Source organism: Panthera uncia, chromosome B4, assembly GCF_023721935.1.
Source record: "Panthera uncia isolate 11264 chromosome B4, Puncia_PCG_1.0, whole genome shotgun sequence".
Classification (NCBI taxonomy): Eukaryota; Metazoa; Chordata; class Mammalia; order Carnivora; family Felidae; genus Panthera; species Panthera uncia.
In genome coordinates this window covers 109,021,561-109,046,691 of record NC_064809.1, presented here as the reverse complement: position 1 = coordinate 109,046,691, position 25,131 = coordinate 109,021,561, and the positions used below count along the sequence as shown (strand labels likewise).

The window sequence follows — 25,131 nt, the reverse complement described above, 5'->3', positions numbered from 1 at the left end:
GCCGAAAGCTGTGAACCCCAAGAGCCCCACCCTACCCTGTTCCAAACTCAGTAGGGTTGGCAGCACGTTTGTCTGAACTTCTGAAGACTTGTGAAAGGTAGATGAAGGGAGAAGGAATATTGAAGTGCCTTTCCTTTGGCTGTGGGCAGATAGGATCATTGTTCACTTTAGGAACACGGGATCACACTCTGCTGCTCTTGAGCATTTACCAGGACTCTGACTGTTACTTTCATCTGGACAGCCAGCCAGGAAGGCTTTTGCAGTGCATTTTAAAAACTAAAAAGCTTTCTTCCCAAAACTTCAGTGTTTAAGGCAGATGCTAAGAGGTTTCAAAACATACAGGTAAATATAGTATTACAGATAGAACAGTACAGTGGCTGCTTTGTTTAAGCCCGGAAGGGTTTAGGCCCATTGTACCACTTATTCTTTTTAAGTTAGCACATCAGACATCTAAATCTATTTTAAAAAGACAGAGGAAGAATGACTTGAACTTGAAAGCACTTTTGTTCAGTCAAGCTTAAGTTTACTTTGTGTATTTATTCAGTTTTTCAATCTTATATTTTAAAACTGAAAGACAAAATTATTTGGCTTGAGTTTATAATAGATACCCGCAAGAAATGACTATTGATTAGTCCTTTTTAAATTTGTCTCTTACTTTGCAGGCAGAAATAGCCATTTTAGAATACTATCTGTGTATTCTCCCTCTCTGTCTCTCTCTCTATATATGTACATATATATGTATGTATATCTATATATATACGTATATATGTATATATATGCGTATGTATGCGTATTTATATATAATGTATATATATACACATACACACTATACATACTGATATTTAGAAAATTCAACATTAAAAAAAAATTTCAACATTAAAGTGACATTTACAAAAGGACTCTAGTATAAGTACATTATTAGCTTGCGGGGCACCTGGGTGACTCAGTCGGTTAAGCATCCAACTTCAGCTCAGGCCATGATCTCATGATTTGTGAGCTGGAGCCCCACGCCAGGCTCTGTGCTAACAGCTCAGAGCCTGGAGCTTGCTTCGGATTCTTTGTCTCATTCTCTCTTTGCCCCTCCCCCGTTTGTGCTCTATCTCTCTTTGTTTCTCAAAAATAAATACAATATATATTAAAAAAGAAAAAAAGTACATTATTAGCTTGCAAAGAAGTCTGACTTTTTCCTCTACTTAGCCATGCCCCATAGATTCCTTAAGATTGCAAGCCTCCGTGGTACATTTAAAATATGATTATATTATTTTATTACGTTATTCTTACCAGAATTCACTTTACCATAACATACCGATATTTCTGTCCTCAGAGTCTGAGTACCATGATGTATTTCTATAACCAAATACATCTTTGGCAGTAAAATCTTCCCTAAGGTAATTAAGATCCTGTCTTTTTAAACTTTGGATTAATAAAGGATTTGTTTGTTTATTCTCCAAACATTAAGAAGCTATTTTCAGTATTCTGGTCCAGAAACATTAGAGATGAGTAGTTGCCTCCTGAAGGTTCAGCAGGCAGAGAAATAAATAATCAGAGCATAGTGGCACCAAGTGAAGGCCCAGACACAACACGCGGAGTGCTGCAAGGAGGAAGACTCTGCCTGGAGCGACGGGGAAAGGGTTTCTGAAAGAAGTGCCAATTGGAGTTGAGGGAGAGAGAAGAGGAGGTGCGGAAGTACAGCCCAGAGACCCTCAGTGGGGCTGCAGGAAGTTTAACTTGACTAGAAGAGGGTGTGTGCTCTTGGGAGGTAATGGACTATGAGGCCAGGCTGATTGGGGACCCGAAAAGGGCCTTAAATGCTGAGAGAGTTCGTTCTTTCATCCGGTAGACCAGCCCTTTCCCGAGCAGACTTCCAGCGGAGTAAAGGAAGCTTGGAGACTCACAACACAGGGTGACGCACGGCTCAGAGAAGGTCACAAAAAAGCTGTTTAACTTTTTCTGATGGAAGTTTCCCAAACTTACTTGACTATGGAACTCATTTTTATTTGGACGCAAATTAACATCTCAAAATTACTCTTTAAATTTTGAAGGATTCTGAACAAGGGTATGGTGAGGTTTGCATTTGTACAAGACGGGGCTGCCGAGAAACAGGGAAACCTATAGGGCTCAGATGTTTTAGATACGGTTCACGTTCCAAGTCACATATTCCAATTAAAAGCTAGAGACTCAAATTTTAAATTAAGATTGTTTCCCCTTGAATATTTTTGAGAAAAGCTTATTTATCAAAACAATATATGCATTTAAAAAGTCAGATCACTTCATAAGATTTACTACTTAGGTCCCCAGTGATAAGTATTATTCCAGCTCATTTTTTTGGTGAAAGGAAACCGACTAGTTTAGCTGTTTGTTTCCCTTAGTTGTTTGCGTCCACATATCTAAATGGCATGATGGTGCTTTTTTGTTTTCTTAAGCACTGGCTATTGACTTTTCGCTAAGGAAGGTGCAGATGTAGCACTTTTATGGGCTCACCAGGCACACACCACGGTCACTTCCATAACTGCATACATGCACACTACCTATCCTATCACTCTTCCCACAGAGTTAGAGCATAATTTCAGATAGATCAGCATATTGATCAGCATTGTGATCGTAAATGCTGATCCAAGCTGAGCCGTGTGGCCTACTGATAAGTCTTACTTGCTTGCACAACTTTTTGTATTCCCTATAAATTATCTTTTTCATTGACTTTCTTTTTAAATCTTTTTTTTTTTAATTTGTTCACTCTTGCTTTTCTGTGTACTCCCAACACTAATTCATCATCAAATTCTCCTTTCTTTACGTCAGAATCATCTGGCACTTTTACATTTTTACCTTCTTAGAGCCTCCTCTCCCAGACCTTCTGACATGCTTCAATGTGGACTGTTGGCTAGGCCTGCGGCCCAGCTGTCTTGTTTTTCTCCATACCTGAGGATTTCCTTTTCCTCTCTCATGTCGGCTCTTGTATTTCCTGGACTCGATGTCATCATCTGTTTTGGTGTACTCCCTCATATAGTAATGCCGTCTTCTCCAATAACTTCCTGACAAAAAACAATTCAGGAGAGGTAAACTCTTTTATAACTTTTATGACTGAAGTCTCCACCCTTTCCTCACTCTTGATTCTTAATCTGACTTGGTATAAAGGTCTAGTTTGAAAATCATTTTTTCCACTCAGAATTTTGAATTCATTCCTCTATTGTTACGAACCATTTTCAATTTTGAACCTCTTGTGTTGTTTTCTTTTTTTGTTTTCCTTTCTGGAAGTATATACGTCTTAGTTTCCAGTCTCCTGAAATGTAATGATTTTTTGTCATGGAACGACTTTCTGTTATGAAATAAACTCATTTTCTTCAGTTTTGTGAAATTTTTTGGTAATAATCATTTCATCGCCACTGTTTGTTCTTTTGGAATACCCACCCTCCTTCCCACCCTGTGCCTGGTAAGCCCATAAAAGTGCTACGTCCTTCCCAGTTCTTGAACTGCTTGGACTTACTATCTGGTCTCCTTTTTTCGTATTTACCATACCTTTGTCATCTTGCTTTATTTTCATGGATATTTCCTCAGTTTCTGTTTTGTTTTAGTTTTGGGTTTGTTTGGTTTTGTTTTTGTTTTCTTCATTTCTGTGATCATATATTGTAATTTCCAAGAGTTGTTTTTGGATCTCTAAGTTTTTTGTTACTGTTTTAGCATCCTATTCATGTTTCACTGATGTACCTTTCTAAGGATTTGACTTTTTAAAATAAATTTTTGTCTCTGCAGAGTCTGTGTGTCCATTTGCCTTTTGGTTTAGTCTCTTTCAGATTAGTCTTTCCTCAGATGTCAGGTGATTCTCGGTTGTCTCTGAGTGTCTACCAGTGGAAAGCTGGAAAGCCTTGGACCTGTAGGCGGGATTTGTCAAACAGAAGCCTCTCAGTAGAGTGTTCTGGCTTGGCCATTTCACTTCCTTAGGGTACATTGAATTGTATTTTTAGGTCTTTTCTCTTAAGATTTCTCAGAAAATAATTGTCAAATCTGTACCTTAATACTGGTACAGTACTGGGCAACAAGTAGAGAAAAAAGGGTCGTGGTCTCAGCACTCAATAAACAGAGTTACTCTTAGCCTCTTTTTTTTTTTTTTTCAGGGTAGCACCCCTATATTCAGCAGTGCTTGGTACCCTTCAGTCTGGACCTTCTTTGTCATACCCTCTCTGATAAATTAGCAGGCAGTCTTCGTCCAGGTCAGAGGGCTCACCAAATTGTCACTTGGTTGCATGGACTTGGGAAGAGGCCTTGAGGATCTAGGTGCCTTTTCTTTTAATTTTATTATTAACGTGTAACACACATATGGAAAAGTGCCTAAGTCATAAATGCCCAACTGAGGGGCGCCTGGGTGGTTCAGTTGGTTAAGTGTCCAATTTCAGCTCAGGTCATGGTCTCACAGTTCATGAGTTCGAGCCCCACATCTGGCTCTGCTGTCAGCACAGAACTGGCTTTGGATCCTCTGTCCCCCTCTGTCTCTGCCCACCCCCCACTCATTCTCTCTCTCGAAATAAATAAATAAACTTTAAAAATTAAAAAAATATATAAATAAATGTACAACTGAATGGATTATCACAAATGAACAGACCTGTTCTAGTATGCAAAGCAAGGAATAGATTATTACCTATTCCCATAGGTGTGTCAGTCACACCGTCTTCTAATCGTTGCCCTGTTTCTCTGCAAAGATAACTAGTAGTCTGAAGATTACTTTTGCCTGTTACCGAACTTTGAACATAAGAAAATTGTGTTACGTGTTATTTTGAGTCCAGCTTGAACCTGTGAACCGCGAGATCATGATCTGAGCCAAAGTCAGACATTTAAACAACCGGCTGATCTACCCAGGCGCCCCGTGAGTCCAGTATTCTTGATCCATCATTATGCTTATGAGATTCATCTGTGTTGTTTTGATTAATCCACAGTTTATTAATGCATCCCATTCTACTCTTGACGGACGTGGTTCTTAGTTTGGACCTTCTTGGTACTTCTTCAGTGTCTTTGATCGACTTACAAGAAATCCTTCTCTTTTCATTCGTACCTTCACCGCTCCTTCCAGTGCTACCTGGTGCTGCCAAGTACTGGGCCTTGTATAGGAGCGTCCTGTAGTGCAAAGAAAGTTAATTTTCTGCTTTCCCTACTCTTGGCTTAGGATTCAGTTCTCTAGGGTCTGCCAGCTTACAGTTTGGTTATCTCCTTTCTAGCCTTTTAGGATTTCTTTGCACTGTCTCCTTTCTCACTAACATTGTTTTTGTGAGTTGTTATGGTTGAATGTATCTTTTTGTGTGACTGTTGGGAGGAACTTGGGTGATGCCTGTGTTCATTCCTCATTGTTTTTAAGCCAAGTTTGAACTTTCTTTTCTCCTTTTTAACTTTTAATAATTATTTTATTTAAACCAGTGAATCCAAAATATCCCTTAAAAGTGTAACCAATGAAAAATAGTTAGTGAGCTGTTGAGCTTTCTTTTTTCTTTTTTGTATTAAGTCTTCAGAACCAGTGCATATTTTATACTTACACCATATCTCAATTACAACACTAGGTTTTCATTGGAAATATTTGGTTTGTACTTCTATTTCATGCAATATCTTACTCTTTGATTTTTGCTTTAGATGGAATATCTTCCTGACAGGTATCTCAGAATAAGTATATTACCTTCTTTTACAGTAAATTTAAGTCCTTAGTTACTAAGTATGGAGGTAACAATTTTTGTTATTTACTACCCTTTCGGATATTTAAAGGTTATACTTTAAACATTGAGTCTAATTCACAGAATTTTTTTTAATAGGGTATCGCTGGAACTGACGTAGCTAAAGAAGCATCTGATATTATTCTCACAGATGACAACTTTACGAGCATTGTTAAGGCAGTTATGTGGGGACGAAATGTCTATGACAGCATCTCCAAATTTCTTCAGTTCCAGCTCACAGTTAATGTAGTAGCAGTGATTGTTGCTTTCACGGGCGCCTGTATTACTCAAGTAGGTTCACAGTTTTTTTATTAAAACATGGTTGTTTTAAAGCAAAACTGTGTGTATAATCTGCCGCGTTAAAGTACTTAAATAGTTGAATAAACTGAACCTTAATATTGTAGGTTAATTAATATAAAAATGTAATCCTGTTCTGTTCTGTAAGTTCTTAAATACAAAAAGCTTCCTGAGAATTTCTGAGTCCCTGAATAGTTATGAATGTCTATTAGGAAACCTGTCTTTTCTAGGATTCACCACTTAAGGCTGTACAGATGCTGTGGGTGAACCTCATAATGGATACGCTCGCTTCCCTGGCTCTGGCGACTGAACCCCCCACTGAGTCTCTCTTGCTCCGGAAGCCTTATGGTAGAAATAAGCCTCTCATCTCACGCACGATGATGAAGAATATTTTGGGTCATGCATTCTATCAACTTGTAGTAGTCTTTACACTCTTATTTGCTGGTAAGAATTCAATGCCTGATAAAGCTTTGGTTGTTTTTATTCCAAGCTAATGTAATCCCAGATGTTTTAATGTTACAACTTCTTCAAGAACAGAAGTTGTTCTGTTTCTGACCCCCATTTATCTTTACTTTCTCCTCTTTGTCAGTGGATGATGCTTATTAGGAAGGCACTACAATAGATAGTGGGAGGAAGTAAAAAGAATCCTCGTTTCTTGTCCTGGTTCTGCCACTAACTTCGATGTCATAATTTGGGGGGTTCCATGTCCTCTTCTGTAAAACAAGAGAGTTGTATTAGATAACCCCAGGTTCCTTCCAACTTTTCCTGTGCTGTCATTGGAGATCAAATAAAGGTCTGGCTAGGTTTTATTACTGCATACTTTTCTTGAAATGTTAAATTATTTTGTATGAGAATTACAAAATCGTAATTTTTCATTCTTTCAGGAGAAAAGTTTTTTGATATTGATAGTGGAAGAAATGCTCCTTTGCATGCTCCTCCTTCCGAACATTATACTATTGTTTTTAATACCTTTGTGCTGATGCAACTTTTCAACGAAATAAATGCCCGGAAAATTCATGGTGAAAGAAATGTATTCGAAGGAATCTTTAATAATGCCATCTTCTGCACAATTGTTTTAGGCACTTTTGTGGTACAGGTGGGTAATTGGAAAAGATAGTTTCACATTTGATTATTATGTAGGAGATACTAGATAAACAGGTAGCTTGTTCCAGAAATTACTTGACTGCTACATGTGTGGGGCTTCTATGTATTGCCTTAATGACACCTAAAAAAAGTTTTAAATATCATACCTCCAGTGAAAATATGATCATTTCTATCCTGAAATCCTGAAGATCATATTAAGCTAATACTATTTTAATTGCACTACCAATTCTGTGGTTGTGATACTTTTTACTTAATCTGGTACTGATTCTTCATTCTATATCATGATCAAACTATTATAATTTTAATGTTACTTAAGATAAATCTTAGTTAACCAGTTTCTAGTCTAGCTACAGGGATCGCTTAATTGCGTCCCACCGTTGATAGTAATCCTTTGTCTACAGTTGAGTCTGTTATTAAATAATAATATCTGAAATGAATATTCTAAAATTCATGTGATTCTGAATGCTGCTCTCTGAGTTGGTACATGCCAGTTTTTCATTTGGCCCTTGAACAACACGGGATAGGGACACTAGCCCACACCCTTTCCTCACCCCAGCTCACCCCTGCACAGTTGAAAATCTGAATATAACTTTTGAACTCTCCCAGAACTCAACTACTAATAGCTTACTATGGGCCAGAAGCCTTACCAATAACTTAGTCAATTAACACATAGTTTTGAATGTTATATAAATACTAAATATTGTGTTCTTACAATAATGTAAGGTAGAGAAAAAATGTTGAAAAAATGTTACTAGGAAATCATAAGGAGAAAATACGTTTACAGTACTGTACTGTGTTTACTGAAAAAGATCCATGTATAAGTGGACCCACAGAGTTTAAACCCGTGTTGTTCATGGGTTACCTGTACTGTCAAACAAGATTTAAAATTAAATAGTGAGCTTTTTCAACAAAGGAACCAGGCAGTGATAGTGCTTGTTTTGAAATGAAGATTGAAGAATTTTAAACAGTTTATTCAGCCATAGCTTGTGTACTCTAGGTACCAAAACCCCAGACTTAATTGTTTCTGTTTTAGCTTTCAATTTCCATAAACTTTAGGAGAAATGTTGCTTACTTATCAAGTATTTTCTGGAAGTATTTTGTTTATGTTTGTTAAAAAAAATCATTGTTCATGACATGCTAAAGTTTTAGCTTTTACTTGCTATAAAATTGAGGTTATCTTTGTAATATGTGGGAGTTGCAAAAAATTTAACTGCCTATCAGGCAAATCTGGTAATTTGGTTCCCAGCAAAGATTGATATGCCCAAAACAGTTAATGTGAGATATCATTCTTCAGTACCTTATAAATAAGCCAGTACTGTTCAAAGTGTGGTCCGTGGACCAGCTACTGGTCCATTTATTATAGGTCACAGTGAGATAAGGACCATGTGTCAGAATGTAAATTAACAAGTTTCATTAATCACACTGTATTTCAACTGAGAGTTTTTTATATGTTGCTGGAGGTTTCTGTGGTTTTTTTTCTTTTTGCATGTAGTAGCAGCCGCAGTGGTAACGCTGTGCAAACAGTGCATTGATTTGTACTTTGGTGCCTGTTCCTTATCTTCTTATCATGGATCAGCACTTTGATTAGCATTTTTGTGGACAGTTTCAGCTGGGTAGGAAAACATGGCCGTTGATTTACACAGATAGTCTAGCCAAAATCTTGATTGTAGAGCTGAGGTACTTGAAGACTTCACCTTATAAATTGTATTAAATTTAATTTCTGTCTCTTTTTATTTACTAGCTGATTTTTCTTCTCTTTTTTTTGTGGACAGGTCATGAAGTATAGAATAATCCTTAGTTCTTTGTAAATATTTTGTCTCTCTTCTACTTTGTAGCAGTTAAAACAGTGTTTTCAAAATAGGTCTCATGAAACATTGGTTCCTTTAGTTCCTCTTACACCCTTAGAGAAGTTAAGGAAATATTGCCTATTTACCTCTTGGAGTTTCTTTTTTTCTTTTTTTTAAGGTTATTTATTTATTTATTTATTTATTTTGAGAGACCACACACACAAGCTGCGGAAGGGCAGAGAGGAAGGGAGAGAAAGAAACCCAAGTAGGTGTCACACTGTCAGCACAGAGCCCAACACAGGGCCCAGACTCAAGAATCGTGAGATCGTGACCTGAGCTCAAGTCACCTGAGTAGGATGCTCAGCCAACTGAGCCACCCAGGCGCCCCCTTGGAGTTTCATAAAACAATAGAACACAGTAGTTACAAGTACAAACTTAGGAGTCATTTAGTCGTGGAGTCAGATCATCGCCTCTTAGTAATTGTGTGACCTTGACAAGCTGCAATTGCTTCATCTCTGAAATGGGGAGGATAATTGGGTCACATCACAGAATTACTGAATTAAGAGAGACCATGCATGTGAAGAAGCTCTGAGCTTAGTGCTTGGAAGGGAAAATTACCCAAATGTCCGCAGCATTTTTTTTTCCTTTTTTTTTTTTTAATTAACAGTTCAAAGTCTTTGGGAAATCCTGCAGTTAAGGAACTTGTTGAACTCTGTTTAATCCAGTTACTTCTAGTGTTGCCTGGGTGGGTCAGTCGGTTAAGCATCCAACTTCAGCTCAGGTCATGATCTCACAGTTCCTGGTTTGAGCCCCAAGTCAGGCTCTATGCTGACAACTCAGAGCCTGGCACCTGCTTCAGATTCTGTGTCTCCCTCTCTCTTTCTGTGCCCCTCTCTCTCTCAAATATAGATAAAAAAAAGTTTTAAAAAATAATCCAGGGGCCCCTGGATGGCTCAGTCACTTAAGTGTCCGACTTCAGCTCAGGTCATGATCTCACAGTTTGTGGGTTCCAGCCCCACGTCAGGCAATGTGCCGACAGCTCAGAGCCTGGAGCCTGCTTTGGATTTTGTGTCTCCCTTTTTTCCTGCCCCTCCCCCATTCAGGTTTTGTCTCTGTCTCTGTCTCTCTCTCTCTCTCAAAAATAAATAAACATTAAAAAAAAATGTTTTTAAACCAGCTACTTCAAATTTAGATAACACCTAATTCAAGGCTCCCTCAGCACACATTTAGAAAATGCTTCAGTGCACAATTACACAGTTCTGTAGTATTTTGTTGATCTAAGTAAGGCATATATTGAGGAATATGTGGAAACTTAGTCTCTTGCTCTTAGAAGTAAATGCTACAACTATTCAGTTTTATTCCTTACAACTCGAAAATTAAAGATTATTTCTCACAAAATGAAGTCAGTCCAGGGCACCTGGGTGGCTCAGTCAGTTAAGCATCCAACTTAGCTCAGGTCATGATCTCACAGTATGTGAGTTCGAGCCCTGCATCGGGCTCTGTGCTGACAGCTCAGAGCCTGGAGCTTGCTTTGGATTCTTTGTCTCCCTCTCTCCCTGCCCCTTCCCTGTTTACTCTCTGTCTCTCTTTCTTTCTCAAAAAATAAATAAAAATTAAAAAAATCTGAAACTACAAAATTAAATCCGTCCAATCATATTAATTGTTGATTGTTTGCCCAACATCTTAATATGTTTTTCACATCCTTATTATACCAAAAGATAAAGTTCAAATTTTTAAAAAAATAGAAAACCCACAAATAAATATTGAGCTTTCAGTTTATGAAAGAAAATTATTTTAGTTAGATATCTCTGTTAAAATCCAAGCAAGATTGCCAGGTCAGTTATAATTGACTGGTTGGGCTGCTGGGAAAAAAAAAAAAAAAGAAAAGAAAAGAAATCTATTTTTAAAGTTTACAAATAGTCTTGATTTTGAAGAACAGTGGAATTGACAAACACATATCACTTGAATTTGGGATCAAGTACGGCTATAAAGAATGGAATGCATAACTTGAAACATTTAAAAATGTTAATACCAAATTGATTCCTTTTAATTTCAATATTTGGTAGCTACTAACTGCCATATGAAAGAGAAGCCTGTCAGACTCACAAGAAGGTGAATATTGATATTTAATTCTTAATATTCCTTTAAAATAAGGAGAGGAGCATAAGCACTGGATTAAGGATTTTATTCATGCAGATCATTAGATTTCTCTCCCTTTATAAGGGAGACCAAATTTCTGAGGATTCACCACCTAAATAAGCATGTATTTCATGGAACTTTGCAAGTTGCTTGTCCTCTCTTACTATTCATGTTTGTCCTGACATCTAAATGTGAACAAAGAATGAACAGCTGTGGAGGAGGAAAACAAGATTGTATGTTATGTTCGCTTTTCATAGTTTATGGTCTTTTCCACAAAAATACATTAAAATTACGCAAAGAATTATACTAAATACAAGGGCACGTAGTTACTTCGATCATACCAGAAATAGCATAAAGTTATCTTTCCTGGTTAGGAGTTTTTTGGGTTTTTTTTTTAGTTTTTACTGAACATAATTTAAACATGAAATATACGTGCATTTAAAATTTTCAGCAGAGGGATTTTAATTTATTTTCATTTGTCTTATTTTCAGCTGTGAATATGATAATGCCTGTCACCATCAGAATAATCGTTACTCAGCTTGAGTTTTAAAGGATACAAATTTGGGTAATTTTTGAAGTATATGAAATGTAAAGTTTAAAAGATTTAAATAAATTTACTCTTGATTATTCCTCCAGATAATAATTGTGCAGTTTGGTGGAAAACCTTTCAGTTGTTCAGAACTTTCAATAGAACAGTGGCTATGGTCAATATTCCTAGGAATGGGAACGTTACTCTGGGGCCAGGTAAAAAGCTCATCATTTTATGTTGAAACCTGAAGTGATTTTTTTTTTTTTTAATTTCCAGTATGTATTTTCTTTAATCAGTTCTGTTACTTAATTCTAAGTAGTTGCCATTCTAGATCATGAAAGGGCATTCGGGGGCATGAGGGTTTTTTAAACGTAATATTTGTTCTCATATGTTATTATTGTTTGTTATGGTTATGCCAATATAATAAAACACTTTAAATTTCTTACATATTTTTTTAATTTGTTCTTTAGAGCAAGGTTTATAACCATTATTAAGATGGTGTATTTATAACTGGTTTAGATGCTAATATCTCTATCTTTTGCTCTATGACCTATTTTTGCATTGTCAGAGTAAATATTTTTACTGGACTTTCATCATTTTGTTATGTAATTTAATCCAAAATACAGTTAAAGAAAAAGCTTGAATTTCAGTTCATTTAGAGGATACTTCTGTAAAAATAATGGTACCTGGATAAATGGGCCACAAAATGACATTTTCAGTTATTTGGATTGATTGGCTTTGACAATATACATATAAAATACAATACCTGAAAAATGAGATCTATTTCATCCTTGGTATAAGCAGCTTACAAATGCCTGTCATTTTTTTAAAAACGATAAGTGGCAGTGGTGTGTGTTCCCTGTTCATTTTAAGTCCGTTACCATTACTGTAAAAGTAACTGATAGTCTGTACTAACATTTCCATAAATGATCAGGCTGTGGTGTGTAACTTGTGTGACCTAATTTATTGTTCTGCAAGTCAGTCTAAGTAAATATCCAGGTTTTACTGAAACTTAACTCAATCTTCATGTGCCTTTATCTCACCTTTTTCTTAATTATGTTTCTAGGTTCTGGGGTTTCTCTTCTTACTCCTGTTGCATTACTCATTAATAGAGATCTTCTTATAAGTAGGATCCATACCTGGGCCTCCTTTCTTTTTTGATTACCTTTTTAGTTATTTCATAATGTTCCTCATAGGCAAAACAGAACCCCACAACCTCCCAAAACATCTGGCTCATTTCAGGAAGAGGAAGTTCAGTACAGCCAACATACCCAACAGGGACCGGTTGCTGGCTTTGGTTGATGTCGTCTATTGATTTTACGTGTGCCGCCGTAGAAAGAGCACTGCTTTTGGTTGTCAGGAGACCTTAGGTCTTATGTGTCTGAGTCTGTTCCAGCACCTCTGTGAAATGAGGTGGTTGGACTAGAAGCTCTTCAAGCAGCTCTGATTTTGGCCGCATGCTTGTTTCCCCCCGATAATCCAGACTTCCTTAAGCACTTAGTGGCTATTAATACTTACAAGTTAATACATACTTATTACTGTTTTTTATGCTCTTTGTGTTTCCTGGGGCATCTGTTCCTGTTGGTGTCATGATAAATCAGTATTAATCCAGTTTTAAAGAGCTTCATTTTGTAAAAATAGATGCATTTAATAAACAGAAAAACTATTTTCAGTTTAACCTTGAAGATTTTTTGATTTGGGTATGTTTCTTTTCATTGAACTCTTCCTGCACTAATGAAACATGAACTTGTTTTGCATCCAGTAAGACTACCTGCCATTTTTCTTTTATTTGAAATAAATATAATTAATGTGAGCTTAATATATATAGGTCAGGACGTGTCTGTGTATTTTACTGTCTTGAATGTCTTCCTTAAAATAAGAAAGCTATAATCAGGTTATTTCCACTCAGGAAAACTTTTTACTGTTCAAACTTAAATCTTCTGTGGAGCTAAGGAAAGAGCATTTTATTGTTGTTCTGAGAAAGAAAGCCTGATGGACAGGATCTCATTGCTCCGTCGGTGACAATAGTTGGCCACACTCGCAACTTTTCATGCCTTTTGTATTACAGTTGATTGGTTTAATTTTACTCGGTTTTGATTTATTTCTAAGTTCTTTCCCCTGTGTTGTAGCTTATTTCAACAATTCCAACTAGCCGCTTAAAATTCCTAAAAGAAGCTGGTCATGGAACACAAAAGGAAGAAATACCTGAGGAGGAGCTAGCAGAGGACGTGGAAGAGATTGACCATGCTGAAAGGGAGTTGCGGCGCGGCCAGATCTTGTGGTTTAGAGGTCTGAACAGAATCCAGACGCAGGTATGGGCCTGGTAGAGAGGTAGGAGCAGTGATGGGAGTGGGGGCCAAGGGCTTTTAGACCTGGGGAGGAGGTTTGAATGCCCTCCTTAACTTCCTTTCTAGCCTTCCCAACCCACAAAACTTATTCTTTTGAAAAATAATACTGGTGCCTGGAATGAGTGAAAGTTTTAACTCATCGTGAAGGAATGTGTCTATATGCCCCTCAGCAACTTTTTTCCTAGCTTTTTTTCCCCCCTTCATCTCAAAATGCTACTCTTGCCTATTTATCTGCTCTGTAAAAAGTGCCTTTTTCTTTACTTTTTGTATGTTGATAGATGGAATGGTCCTTTCTCTTGTTCTCTCTCTCTCTTGCTGAGCAAGCTGTCACAATCTCTGATTCCTTGCAGATGGATGTAGTGAATGCTTTCCAGAGTGGAAGTTCCATTCAGGGGGCTCTAAGGCGGCAACCCTCCATCGCCAGCCAGCATCATGATGTAACAAATATTTCTACCCCTACACATGTAGTGTTTTCCTCTTCTACTGCTTCTACTACTGTGGGGTGTGAGTGTGTGTTCCTAAGTGCATGAAATTAACATTTCCTACTTCACACACCTAACGTTTCTCATTTTCTCCTTAATGTTTAAATTCATTGTTCAGGCTTTTCATAAAGCTTTCTTTTCGTAAAGTGGATTGAGACCTCAAAGTGTTGTCGTTGTTGTTGTTTTATTTCTTAGAGGGCTAGCTAACAGGTGGAACAGTTGCAACCAAAGATTAGATATGAAATCTGTGAGCTTGTCTCTGTGCTAACTCTGATAGTTAATATGGGGAATAAAATTGTAGCTTAGAAGTTGTGAAACTACTATAAATTTTTGAGTATATGCCTTTAAACATGTTCATACTGCATGGTTCCCAAAAGCATGTGATTTGAAACTGCTCTAACAGAACCAAGAATTTACATTTTTAAAGCTAAATATTAATCTTAACATTTTGACTTTTATCTTGTTCGGTTTGCAAAGTTAAGTTAGTACCCTGAAGAAAAGATCTCAGTATATACAGCCAGTTGTTTACCTTCTTAGTCCAGACTTTGTGGCATTGCTTTGAATTTATTTATTTACTTGTTTGTTTATTTTTGAGAAGGGGTCCCTGTATAAGCTTCAAAGTTTTGTGGCATTTATGGGTATTTTTTTTTTCATTTATATAATCAGTTTAATGAAAATTTTATCCTGGGTAAGAAATGTTCCCTTAAGTTTTCCAAGGAAGTAGGAAGGTGTACCATTGATCAATTCTTAAACCATAACATGTCATGATTTCCATTAATTGACTAGAATAATGCATTTTCTTTCAGGTTTTTAATAAATGGCAAATTCCCCAAAAGCCTTTTAACCTCTATCATCTTTACTATGCATTAGAGTCTTGATTTCATGGTGAATTCTAAGAATATTGGAGGCACTAAAGATATAAAGCTCACCCCACCATTCAACCCACCCCCAAAATCAGCTGAAAATACTTATGCTTAATCTCGTATTTGGGCAGAGACCTATCTTTTCCATTTGGTCCTCTTGGCCAGTTAAAGACTAGGAAGAACGAGAAAGCTAGACAGGCAATGAGCTGTAGAAGAAAAGAGTGCTATTTTAAGGAGGACGGTTTACATAGTGCCTGTTTGTTCAGTTTGCTTAAGTAATTTTCATTTGTCACTTTCGGCAGTGTTGGAAAACAGGAAAAACAGGAACTGTCCCCATTTTGCAGATGTGAAAACTGACTTGAGGTTTAAGTGGCTTGTCCAAGTACTCCAAGGACAGACCACCCTGTAAAGTTAGGATGTTAAATTTTTTTTTTTTTATTTTTTTTTAATTTTTTTTTTTAACGTTTATTCATTTTTGAGACAGAGAGAGACAGAGCATGAACAGGGGAGGAGCAGAGAGAGAGGGAGACACAGAATCTGAAACAGGCTCCAGGCCCCGAGCTGTCAGCACAGAGTCTGACGCGGGGCTCGAACTCACGGACCGTGAGATCATGACCTGAGCCGAAGTCAGAAGCTTAACCGACCAAGCCACCCAGGCGCCCCAGGATGTTAAATTTACATACATCCACAGATAGGACTCGCTTTTAAAAATTACCCCAGGTCTGCACCTGCCTAAATGAAATGGTGTACGTAAATTGCCTGGCGTTATGCCTAGGACAGCTAGTGTTGGTTGCATCCCTCCTTCCCTGTTATTTATGGATTTCACATCATCCTGGCTTTTGAGGGCTTATTACCACTCACCCTTTCATCCCCTACTGTTAATTCACGTTTCTTTAGTTGTGATCTGTAAACACTTGTGGAAGGCCTACCATATGCCAGGGCTGTGTGCTAGAACCACCAGACTTTGCAATCTAGTATAGGAAACAAATGTGTTTCTACATGGCAACGAAACATGGACTATTACAACCGGGTCCTTAACCCACCCTGGGAAGTCAGGAAAAATTACCTGAAAGAAATTCTCCCAAGCTGACCCTTAATAGAAATTTGCCAGTTGAGGAAAGTGGGCCTCAGGGACAGGTGCTAAGATGACACTGGAATGGAAGGTAAGGGTTAGGGTCTGTGCATATCTTGTAAGAAGGATGCAAAATGAAACTTTATCCTGAAGGACCTCCGCCCCTCAAAATTTTGTGTTTGAAAACCTTCAAACTGACAGATAATTGGAAAGATTAATACATGAATACCCGTCACCTGAATTTACTACTCTTAATACTTTATAATGTCTGCTTTATCTGTCTATACATTAGTAGTATATATCTGTCTACATATTGGTATATACATTTTTTGTGAACCATTTGAAAGTAAGTGGCAGATATCCTGACATTTCATCTCGTAATACTTTAGCATATACCTCCTAAAAATAAGTGTGCTATGTAATCATACTGTATTATCACATCTAGGAACTTTAACATTGATGGCCATTGTGTCATGTACAGTCCTATTCGGATTTCTCCAGTTGTCCCTGCAATGTCCTATAGTATATAGCATTTTTGATCCATTTTGTCTCTCCTTTTTTTTTCTTTTTTTTTTTTATGACCTTGACCTTTTGGAAGAAACAAGGCCAATTGCCTTATCCTACATTCTGGATTTGTCTAATTGTTTCTGCATGATTAACTTCATGTTAAACTTCCTAGACAAATTTATCTTGCGGGTGGTATATATTCATTTTTATTCAGCAAAATTTTGAATAACTGGCTCTTCATTTGGAGGGTGTCATATGACCTTAGATGTGCTATCTTTACCATATTTCTGTAGAGTTGTGTTGCAGACTTTACATTAAATATCAGATCCACTGAGAGCCCCTCCTGAATCAGAATCTGCATTTTAACAAGACCCGCAGGTGCTTTGCATGCACATTAAAGTTTGAAAAGCCCTGACATGACATTGCTACTTGTGAGCTAACACTGTTCTGAATTTGTTCATGTATTAACTAACTAATCTCCCGTAACAACTCTGTAAGGTAGGTGCCATTATTATTTCCCATTTTATAGTTGAGGAAATAGGTTTGTCCAGCATCCCTCAGCTAGGAGGTGGCCCAGCTGGAATTCACACCCAGACCTTTCACCTCTGTATTCTTCACTTTACCATGCTATCTTCTTTCTGTGTATAAGAGCTAAATGAACAAGAGGTAAAGCAGCCTCCCGCAGACAGGGCTTGGTAAATGAGAGAAGACAACTGGGAGGAGAGATGCTGTTTTAATCAGAACTTAGCATATGTAGTTACAAATGACAGAATTCCCTTTTCAAGGCTGATAATATTTCCTTGTATGTATATGCCACATTCTCTTTATCTGTTCAACTGTCAGTGGACATTTAGGTTGCTTCCGTATCTTGCCTATTGTAAATAATGCTGCAATATAGGAATGCAGGTATCTCTTCAAGATCTTGATTTTAATCCTCTGGATAAATTCCTGGAAATGGGAGTCCAAAATAGTCAAACGCATAGAAATGGAGAGTAGAATGGCAGTCAGGGGTAGGGAGAGATACGGAACTGTTTAACAAGGGCTACAAAGTTTCAGTTATGTAAGACCAGTAAGTTTTTGAGATGTAATGTATAGCATGGTTGACCGTAGGTAACAATACTTTTATACCTGAAATGTGCTAAGAGGATAGACTCTTACACACACACACACACACACACACACACACACACACACAAATGATAACAGTGTGTAGGGATGTATTATGTTAATTAGCTTGACTGTCCATCATGATTATTTCACAGTGTATATATGTATATCAAATCATCAATTTGTACATCTTAGATATATACAATTAAAAAAAGAAGTGGACATAAATCTGTTACTTTTTGTTTTTAATGGTTATTTATATTTGAGAGAGAGAGACAGAGACAGAGCATGAGTGGGAGAGGGACAGAGAGAGAGACACACAGAATCTGAAGCAGGCTTCAGTCTCTGAGGTGTCAGCACAGAGCCTGACACAGGGCTCGAATTTACGAGCTGTGAGATCATGACCTGAACTGAAGTCGGGCACTTAACCAACTGAGCCACCCAGGCACCCCTGTTCCCTGTTCTAAAAATACATTCAAATGTTCATTTGAAGAAATTCATTAATTTTTTTCATTATCATTGTCATATGAGATGATTCTGATGAAGGTTGACGTTAGTGATTTCTCTTAACATTTGAGTAAATGATGTCTTCATTACTAAACAGGATTCATTAGAATCAGTGCAAAAGTAAACACTGTATTTGGATTGATGTTTAGTAGATGCTCAACTGTTTGGATTTTTGTCCCTTTTTTTGTTTTGAAAATCTGTATGACGTGGGTTAATGAGACCTAATGTCAGTGTGTGCAACAGTGTTTTTAAGTTAATTACCCATTAACCTCTTTTCACGTATACAGCAGACTTCTAAGAAGGAGGGTGAATTGTTGGGCTGTTTGTTTAGGGGCAAAAATACCAAAAAGTTTTGTGTCTTATTGCGGAGTTGTTTATAGAAGAATGCCAGAGGGTTTTGGTTTTGTTTTCAATCTATTTCCAGTGAACTGTAGTATATAAAGTGATTTATGTTTTAATCTATTATAGAGAAAAATACTAATGCTTTATAGACAAATGGCATATACTCAAATATTTATAGCTGTTTAATGGCATTTTATAGATATTTATTTGGGTTTTGTCTTTATTTTTATTTTTTAATTAATGGACTAGTGGGGTAGATGTGAGTTCATTGTGGCATTCAGCTTATATTTGCTTGGCTTTTTCATAGTCGGTGACCCCCTAATTCCTAGCATGATAAATAGTAACCCTCTGTGCTTGACTTTGTTTAACTTAGTTGAATTGTTTTCAAAAATTACTTTTTTTTTTTAATTTTAAAACTCAGCTAAAGCTTGTGTATGATTAAGTTTTTGTTTTGTTTGTTTGTTTGTGTTTGTTTTCTTAGGGAAAAAAAGTCCTATAAAATGGCTATTAAATTTTTAGCCAGTGACCATGAGATTTTCTCAGTCAGTATTACTTTGAATTCTATAACTCTTAATTCTTAGCGTATGTGGTTTTGTTGTTCTGTAGTGTCCTACTAAAATATTCATTTTTTTTACAGTGTATTGCAAGTCCCACTGCATTACATGCAAATATGATTCACTCATACCTAGCTGTTTGTGGATTCAAACTCATAAATGAACCATTTTTAAATTAAGCAAATAGCATACTGACATCTTTCTATGTTTTCTGATATTTACAGATTCGAGTGGTGAATGCATTTCGTAGTTCTTTATACGAAGGGTTAGAAAAACCGGAATCAAGAAGTTCGATTCACAACTTTATGACACATCCTGAGTTTAGGATAGAAGATTCAGAGCCTCATATCCCCCTTATTGATGACACTGATGCTGAAGATGATGCTCCTACAAAACGTAACTCCAGTCCTCCACCCTCTCCCAACAAAAATAACAATGCTGTTGACAGCGGGATTCACCTTACAATAGAAATGAACAAGTCTGCTACCTCTTCATCCCCAGGAAGCCCACTACATAGTTTGGAAACATCACTCTGATTGTAAGCTGAATGTTAACACACTAGCTGCATTGTAAAGAAACAAATTGAAACTGGGTCTTTTCACATATTGTGATGGACAAGATCGTATTCTTGTCTTTGGACTTCAACAGAAGACACACTTGTACGAATGTAGATTTATTTTTTTAAAAAAAAAAAAAGCAAAGCTTTCTGCCAGACTGAGGGTGCTTTTTGGGGGGTGGGAGAAACGAACTGACAGATAAACAGTAAACTCAGCATATGCTGACCTGTGGATCATCAGTAGTACCTAAGAATGGTCCTGAACAGTGTATTAGCAGAGCGTTAGTTTATCTCAGTCCTTGATGGGAGAGGGGGAGGGTACAGCGAGCAAAACCCTGGATCATTGAATTGATACTTTAATTTCTGCTGTTGGCTGTTAATAATTTGGATTATTTATGTTTATAAATGATACAGATCTGTTTACAAGGTTTGTAGATACTTTTTTTGTTCCTGTTCATAGATGGGAAGCTTCCTTATAACTGATGCAGAGAAAAATTAGTCCTTCAAATACTGCTGTATTTTCAGGAAAACAAAAAGGGGTGTTTCTATTGAAACTGTACTAAATTTTTGCCTACAATTTACCTTGTTAAATATTGTAGATAAATTGCTAATACTAATAGCCAAATAGATAACACTAATGCTTTGTTTAAAAAAAAAACAAAAAAACAAAACAAAACAAAACAAAAAAAACATGAGCAGTGGTGTTTAATGAAGTTATGGCATCTGTCCTAATTAGTTTCTTAAATACATTTACTACTTAATGGTTTTGAAACAACTGTTTAATTTTTAAAATTTTTGAAAACTTGCTAATAACCTTTGTTCAAAATTTAGTAGATTGTTTAATGTGGGACATCAACTACATAATGAAAGATGCTTGAAATGCTTTTGTTATTTCAGGCAAATCAAATTAAATCAAACTATCAAACTACAAGAGAACCTTAGTCCTTTTTGTTTTTGTCTAAACATGTTAGTTCAGTGATGTCTTGGTGAACTGTGAGTGAACTGTATTGATTTTTCTAATAAATCCTTAGAAACCTTCATACAGCATGAGGGCTGTTGGCATTTTGAAAAAGGTTAACAGGTGGAAGCATACGTGTTTTTCCTTTTGTTTTTGAAACTTGTTTGTAAACATAAATATGCCCTTTTATTAAATAAATACACGGCAATGTTTTTTTAAAAAGAAATTGCAGCTTCTTTACTTAATTCTGCATATATGGTGCATCAGTCTGTTCTCTTTAACCACAATTGGAATGAATTTCAAGATGGTAACAGCCCCATGAAATACCGCTTGTGGTATAGATCCCCAGTGGTAATCTAATAGAATCACCATTTGACATATTCTTCATAGAATTTAGTTTGGCTAAAATAGTCTCACAGTCTAAGAAAATAATAATTATCACCATTATCTTTGATACATTTATTTTAATTTGTAAGTGGCCAAATAACAAATTAGGTAAAATGAGATTTATATGAAAAGGTGGAAAAAGGTCCTAAAACATACATACTTAGATATAACAGTAAACCATATACTGGAATGAATGCCTATCTCTAAGCCAATTGGGTTCTTTAAGTCTTTGTTTCTTTTGTCTACCTTCTCCCCTTTTTTGCCTCTGTCTTTACCTTTTAGGAACTGGCGTTGTGTTAGGGCCCAGATTTCACCAGGTATACAATCCTCAGGCTGACATAAAGTTTACGAGGACTATGACATCTGAGCATGCTGACCTAGCAAAGAAACGTTTAGTTTGACGGTGCTTGATATTTTTGGTGGGTGGAGGAAAATCTTTTTCTCTCCATCAAGCCTTTGCAGTAATCCTCTGCAAGTCTTAGAAACACATTGGCTCTGTCAGCATTTGTAACTGTACATTTATTCATCAGGTATTTATAGTGAATCATACTGTAAAAAGAGGTAGCATGATATGCTGGAAAGCATACAAGGCTAGGAGTCACAGCCTGGTTTCTAGTCTTGGTTTTGCCATTAACGTGCTGCATGACCTTGGGAAAATCATTTACCCTAAATGAGGGTGGTGGACTAGACTATCTCGAAGAACCCTTTCAACTCTAAAAATTGACCCTAGCAACTGGAGAGCCTACAAGGCATAGGGAATAGAGAAAAGGGAAATGTTTTTAGTTTTCTTTTTTATTTTGGTTATGCTTAAATATGAATGTAATTACCAAAAGATTTAGACGTGCATGTGCTTTGGAGGATTTGTATTGAGCTCTTACAGTATTCATTTTTCAACTCAAGGCAATGGCTTTTTACACCAACTCTACTCCATAAACGGGTCTTATGACATCCATGAATTAGTAGCAAGACATGCTTAGTGTGTATTTCTCTCTTTGAGACACTGTAATTTCTACCAGAAATTTCCAGAGCATTATGTAAGTAGAAAAAAATGCAAGCAAGCTGTTCAAGATCTTGGATCCCATTATATAGTATGTATAGCTGAAATCAGCATCTGTAATTCAATCACTTTTTCTCTTTTATCCTCTAACCAAAAAATTGTTTAATTTTGCATCCCAAATGTTTTTAATCTTTGTATATTTTTTAAAACTCCTTTTCTCCTCATCATTGCCTTTTTTGTGGTTGTAAATAGACTTACTTGCACTTTGAAGATGAGTTACTCCTTGTCATCTTACAAATATGTGATATGGTAATTTTCATAACAGATGTCAGTTTTGAACCAAGAAATGATGATTTGTTTATAAGAAAAAAAAAACTGGCTTCATTTCTGTGAAAATGCTCTTTGAAAATTTCTTTTTACACGTGTAAGCCAACTGAGATACCGTGATGGTGTTGATTTCTTTCAATGATGCTTACCATCTATTTTAGCCACTGAGCCTTTTATTATTTGTCTATTTGTAAAGTTTATTTGTCTTAACTCATTTAATAAATATACTGTTTATCTGTTTCTGAATGGGGACTGAACTTTTTGAATATTGGAACTGATCAGAACATCATATTTTGGAATTACTTTTTTCTACTTGAAATTTTGAAAATCTGGTTAATGAAAATGCTGTAATGTACTTGAAATGTTGTGGTTGTGTTACAACGGAATCGATATTCTAATACACATGACCTTGCCCCTAGACCGAAAGTGGGTATCTTGTCCTTAACTCTTCTACCCATGGTCTTCAATCCTTGCAGCAACATTAGATCATTTCTACAGTCTATGAGCGTGTAATGTTTTGGTTTTGGAAAAGATTAGTTTTTCACAATAACTGTTAGAGCTCCTTTTTTTCATTAAATGATCCAAACTTGTCAGTAGCAATTATCTGAACTCTGTGGTAACAAAATTAATCAAATTGCCCTTAGTTGATTTTTATAATAAATTATTCACATAAATCGGCAACTTTGTTGAAATACTGAACTTTAAGTGGTTATTTTTCCATTAGTAAAAATTATTAGTAAATTATTGAGTATTTGTAAGTACCACATTTATGACATGATCTGAGATGTTTTCCATTTTGTCAAGTTAGATTTTATATATGTGTCATGTATTAGGATTAAGTTCCCTTTGTAAAATTAAGTAAGAAAGGGGAGTTTCTGTAAGTCTTTGTTGATATTTTTGCTTCCCTGTGTCTTTAGATAACTGTCCTATTGCAGCTGCAATGTTCTTCTAACCTCTGCTACCCTTCAGATTCTGTGTCCAAATGCCATCCCAACCTTTGTTTTTAAATTACGATGTTGCACTCATTTGTAGGCCAAAAATATATGTGTGTGTGTGTGTGTGTGTGTGTGTGGTATGTGTGTGTATACACATATGTATATACACATATACATGTATGTGTATATACATATGTGTGTGTGTATATACTTTTATTAGCATAATTAGTACCATCTAACTAAAAACTAATCTTTGTAAGATTCTTGAAAAATAATCTTTCTTTTAGAATAAGCACTATAACAATACCATAAAGAGCATTTCATGCAGGAAGAAGTTGTGACTGTATTCCTGTACTTCTCTCATGACTAGATTTCAAAAAAGGAATTGTCTTTATCCTTATAATGTAGTTTCCTTTTCAACAGACCAATAATTTCGTCCCTGAAACTCTCAATTGGGAGTTTACTTTTCTGCTTTTCAGCTTAACTACTTCTTTAACATTTTCCCTCTTTTAGAAAAACGCTTCAGCCTCCAGATATTCTGTTAAACGTAGACACGTCTAATCTGTGTTCTCTGAATCCAAAGTATCACTGTTGAACTGTGTAATATTAATTGTTCCGAAGTAGGCAATTAAAATAAGAAATGTGCCTACGTGCTTATACAGCATCCGTCTTTGGTACAGCTTTCTTCACCAGCACCATATCCTAGGAAAACTGTTTCCAGAATCTGTATTAACCCAAGTCCAGCTATGGGTTCAATGCAGGAAGACCCTGAGATTCTCTTAATTTAAGGCAGGGTTACAAGGACCGCATAATTTCCAAATTACTTTTCAGATCATGAAGTATAAGCACTGATAACTTTCCTTAGGTATTAAAAGGAATATCATCACCCATAAATTAATATTTAATTTATTATTAAATATGCTAAGCACTTTGTGTAGATTATGTAAATAGCCGTGTATGACTACTGCCATGTTACATACAGGGAAACAGGCTTAAGGAGTTTAAGGTCACATGGCACACCGGGGAGTCACACTTAACGCAGACCTTCTCAAGAGCCCAGGCTGGTGGGTCTTTTCTGCCGTACTAGCACGTTGCTAACCTGAGTCAGGGCCCAGCGCCTAAAATTCTGGGCTTAACTTTAAAGGCCTCCAGTGTTGTACTTTTCTGATACCAAATGCTCCAGAGATAGTCTTCAAGAACATCCTGGAGGATCACTCAAGAGACTGAGGTAAAGGGCCCCCAATTAAGATGCATAACCCATGCCTTCCTCACTCAGACTTCCTGTAACTGAAGAGTCAAAATTAAGCTCAGTAGAATGGCGCTTTTACTAGCATACTTCCATTAGAGACTTTTGTGATTCTTTACTTTTACGATAGATATGTTAGAGTACACCTACATTCTAAGTTCCATAAATAACCTATTAACAGGTCACTGCTTTATTTCCCAAATAACTTGGAATGAAAGTAAGTTTGTCACATTGATGATATACTCTGCATTTTTCTTGAAATTTGTGAAACAGGACCTACCTACTTCTGCATTTTTTGAAAAATTATTTTGCCCTTTTTAAATGTGCAATTCTTTAAATAAAAATTGCAGCCATTATTTCACTACTGTTTTTTAAATGTTTTTGTTTCTTTTTGAGAGAC

The 25,131-nt window shown here is 36.4% G+C and overlaps 1 protein-coding gene across 4 annotated transcripts in view; it reads left to right on the top strand.

The window, feature by feature from the left end:
- The window catches only part of ATP2B1 (ATPase plasma membrane Ca2+ transporting 1), a 129,633-nt gene extending 106,843 nt beyond the window's left edge, over positions 1–22,790 (top strand). For 2 of the 4 annotated variants that reach the window (XM_049626068.1, XM_049626070.1), the window contains exons 16-21: positions 5,787–5,978; positions 6,215–6,428; positions 6,869–7,080; positions 11,651–11,758; positions 13,673–13,855; positions 19,550–22,790. In XM_049626068.1, the coding sequence (XP_049482025.1) occupies positions 5,787–5,978; positions 6,215–6,428; positions 6,869–7,080; positions 11,651–11,758; positions 13,673–13,855; positions 19,550–19,861 (1,221 nt within the window). In that variant the 3' untranslated portion in view covers positions 19,862–22,790. Of the gene's footprint in view, positions 1–5,786; positions 5,979–6,214; positions 6,429–6,868; positions 7,081–11,505; positions 11,609–11,650; positions 11,759–13,672; positions 13,856–14,241; positions 14,329–19,549 lie in introns of those variants that run through there. The other 2 variants (XM_049626072.1, XM_049626071.1) reach the window with 2 other exon arrangements.
- The last annotated feature ends 2,341 nt before the right edge of the window (positions 22,791–25,131 follow it).